This window comes from Gastrolobium bilobum, unplaced genomic scaffold (genome assembly GCF_033153095.1).
Source record: "Gastrolobium bilobum isolate Gb01-03AN ecotype WA unplaced genomic scaffold, APGP_CSIRO_Gbil_v1 utg298735, whole genome shotgun sequence".
NCBI classification, from domain to species: domain Eukaryota; kingdom Viridiplantae; phylum Streptophyta; class Magnoliopsida; order Fabales; family Fabaceae; genus Gastrolobium; species Gastrolobium bilobum.
Window position 1 is genome coordinate 6,653 of NW_026900066.1, and position 4,072 is coordinate 10,724.

A 4,072-nucleotide genomic window follows, 5' to 3' on the forward strand; every position below is an offset into this window, starting at 1 on the left:
GGATTTTAAATGCTTGGAAGGAAAAGATTTCCTTTAATTTTGGACCATGATTTATTCCTTAAGATTATGGACCTTTAACCTATTAACCTGACCTAATTTGTGCCTATTTTTCCATGATTTTATGACACTTTAAATTGACTTCTTAGAGCTTGTTTTCTCTAGTAAAACCGTGGGCTTCTTGCTTGTAGGGAAAGAATTCTAATTTAATTCCTAGTCATAGTACTTCTTTAGGTTTATTATGTCATGGCCTTACTTTGGGCTTTAACTTGATTTGGGTTTCATTTACCTTATTGGACTTTACTTTATCATATAGAGCTTTCTTTGTATCACTTGGACTTGTCCACATTAAATGGAATTAAAACTTCCTTTGTTGGGTTATACTTTGATCCATGAATTCATTGGATCCCTAATGCTTATGTCTTTGGTCCATTGGACCCATACTTCTAATTTACTTAATCATAAACTATTTCATCTGAAATGTCTCGTTTATTAATTATCATAATTCTTCATTAATCATGATACAATATTTAGGGTTGTTATATTCGTCCTTCCGTTAGTTGGCATCTAACGGCCCAACTAACGGTGCACACGTGGACCGTTACTTTGCTGAGTCACCGTTAAGTATGCCAGCTTGGAAGTAAAACGATGCCGTTTTGAAGGTGCCTTATGTCTTGTTGGAGTTTTGAACAGCTGAAGGTCCTATTTGGTCCCTGAAAAATTTATCGAGGCCCTATTTGGTCCTTAACACTAAAAAATCACCATTGCAGCAAACCTTTCAAACCACCATTGCAGCAAACCTTTTCTAGCTAAACAATGAAATTAAAATTTTATTATTAACTGAATGTGTTTAGCAGTTATCCCAAAATATGCATTTACCTTTGGACCAATTTGAACTCCATCTCTCGTTGCTGATGCAACAATTAAGATCTCAAGTAAGCAAATGCTTTCTAAATATAAGAAAGATCAAACTGAAACCAAAAAAGATATTTCACTTATTGTGTCTTACTTGTGAGAATAGCACAAGCATATGAGAAAATAGTTTGGTTTTCACTTGTACAAGGGACATTGGCTGCATAATTTGCGGTGTAATAGTTAAGTCCTATGAAATCAAAAGATCCTTTAACCATCAAGGACTGCTCCCTTGAAAACTTTGGCAATCTTTCACTAGCATTATCAACCATTTCAGCAGGGTATGATCCAGAATTCAGTGGCTCCATAAACCTCGGAAGTCAGGAAATAATTTGAGTTAGGTCCGTTTATCCATTAGGCACGTTACCAGAAAAATATTATGATGTTTTATTAAGTCCATATAAACCATAACCACCGCAATTAATGTGAAGCCAAAAGAAGAATAAGTAGGAAAAATTACCAATCATATAGGAAAGCAAGGGCTCTAGATGCTGCTTCTATATCTGCCTTTGACTGGGAAAGTGGCATTACCCATGGAGAGTTCAATGTTATCCCAATTTGTCCCTTTTGATAATTCTAAATGAAATAAAGCCACTCTTAGTTAAATTTATCTCTACCAATTTACCAACAACTAATTTGATGACTCTCCCTTCAATTTATTCTAATCTGTAGTGCATTACAAATATGGTTTATGTTGGAAAGCAATCTCATGATCATGTCATGTGAACAATCTCAATCATTTATTGACATATCAACAGTGGGGGTTGTAGTTAATTTTTCCTTTTTCAGCTTTCTGTTTGGCTATATATTGTGCACTGGTTGTTTGAATAAAATCAAAAAACTCAATCAATATATTCTCCATACTCTAATTATAGTTTATATAGTAACCTGATACTTGTTCCTATAGACTTTGACAGCAGCTGCATGAGCAAGAATCTGGTGGTGAGTGACCATGTAGGGCTCAGTACTTGAATCCCCTGCACTGCAGTTCAAGGGCAACCACTTGGAGCATCTTCCTGGTGCAAATAATCCATTTGCATAACCCTGAGTAGTGAAGGTGAGTGGCTCATAAGTACTTTTAAATAGGACTTATGTTGGATGTCCTAGACGTTCAAAGGGGTTGGTTACTGCTTCATTGGGTAAGGTTGTATCCATATTGGCACTTCATATGTACTGTAGAAAGCTCGTTATATATTGTAAAAGATTGTTGTAATCCTTTTTTTGGTTTCAGGTGGTTGTTGACAATGGGAAATCTGATCGAATAGCATAAGCCTTGGCCAATAGCATAAGCCTTGGTTTGCTGCAATGGTGGTTTGAAAGGTTTGCTGCAATGGTGATTTTTTAGTGTTAAGGACCAAATAGGGCCTCGATAAATTTGTCAGGGACCAAATAGGACCTTCAGCTGTTCAAAACTCCAACAAGACATAAGACGCCTTCAAAACGGCGTCGTTTTACTTCCAAGCTGGCATACTTAACGGTGACTCAGCAAAGTAACGGTCCACGTGTGCACCGTTAGTTGGGCCGTTAGATGCCAACTAACGGAAGGACGAACATGGCCCTTTTTTTCAAAGATGAAACACTGAAATGTGACTTTTTTAAACCGAGGGACTAAATTGTGATTCGCAAATATTTCCAGGGACGAAAAAGGGTATTTACTCTAAATAAAATCTTTATTTTTTATATTAAAAATTAAAAAAAATGATTGAATTTGCATATCGCACAGTACATGATACATATCGTATCGTACAACACAAATCTCTTTTTGATACATCTCACGATACGTATTGTACTTGTGATTTGTATCGTATCGTACGAATTGTATCATGTACGTACAAAAAGTATAATATTTTTAGCCAATAATCTGATGGTATGAGCCACAGGAATTTGCCATGAGGTTTGAGGATTGAGCTATTGTCTATGAATGAGCTAGATTGCTCAGCGAGCTGAGCAAAGCGGTCATCGGCCCGATCTTGTTGGGTTCAACTATTAAACTTGGTGGGGTTTTCTATTGTCATGGGTGAAAACTTTCAAAAAAACTTTCAAACGTTGCCTTTTTCAAAAAGGGAAGATGGATCGATCACAAGAAACTTTTCTAGCATCTTTTGTGGGATTCATTACTGATTTTACTTGATTGATACAAGGATATTATTCATATTTCCATAGTCCTCAAGTAAAGCTCAATCAGATTTATATCAGTTTCCTAGCTGTGTAATCTTCTGACAGAAAATTCATTTTTGCCAATTGTCATGCTTTGGTAGTCTTATATCACTAGGATGGATTGTCCTATCTATGAGAACTGTATTTAATATAATACCCACTAACAAATCCACTAACAAACGTTTAAGATATGTACTACAATTTAAATTTAGTTAAAAAATTTATACAATAATAATGATTTGAGAATTGATTTTTTTTTTAATTTTCACCAGAAAAAATAAATATTTTATAGTCTTTAATAATAATTCAAAATCTTTTTGTAATCATCAAAATATTTCATGAATAACTCTAATATAAAATAATATTAAAGTAGTTATGGAATATCATACTTAAATTAAGAAATAGAGTTATTTCAATAAAATCATTGACAATAGATAAGAAATAGGGAATTTCTTAAAATCTATACAAAGTAAAAAATATCAAATTTATTTCAATAATTATATTGTAATTATTATTATTTCTTTCCTTTTTGTAGGAAAGATTCTTGATATTATTGAAATTCAATGTCAAATATGTCGCGGATGACAATGATATCTTGTACCCATGTCTATATATAAACGAGCTCATAATCCTATGTTGGCATGTTTTGTTTTTGCTTTCTCCCTTAACTAACGTTTGTTTCAATGGCTTCCTTGAAATTCCAAAACGTTAGGTATGAGTTTACCAATGCCATGAGAAGCTTCCATGGGAAGCTAAAGCTTATTCTCTGTGGTGCTCTCTTCATCTCTTGGTTCTGGTCTTTGTTCTCAAGTACTGTCCAAGCATTGTGGCTTGTCTGCAGCAACCCAACCTACCACTTCTACGCCGCTTTTGTGCTAGCAAATGCCATTTTATTGATCTGTTGTTTTCTCTCTCACAAAAACACTGGTAGCTCCAGCGTCGACGACATCAACTACGATTTTTTCAACATTTTCAACCACATCGAGTTTCAAGATAACTACATTGG

General features: G+C 34.6%; 1 protein-coding gene across 1 annotated transcript; it reads right to left on the reverse strand.

Moving 5' to 3' along the window:
• Positions 1-992: 992 nt before the first annotated feature.
• LOC133295176 (beta-glucosidase 13-like) lies at positions 993-2,064 on the reverse strand. The gene is made up of 4 exons (XM_061493972.1): positions 2,038-2,064; positions 1,798-1,953; positions 1,370-1,485; positions 993-1,221 (listed from the first exon to the last, which is right to left on the reverse strand). Exons 1-4 carry the CDS (start codon positions 2,062-2,064, stop codon positions 993-995), a joined length of 528 nt encoding a protein of 175 aa, XP_061349956.1.
• Positions 2,065-4,072: the final 2,008 nt, after the last annotated feature.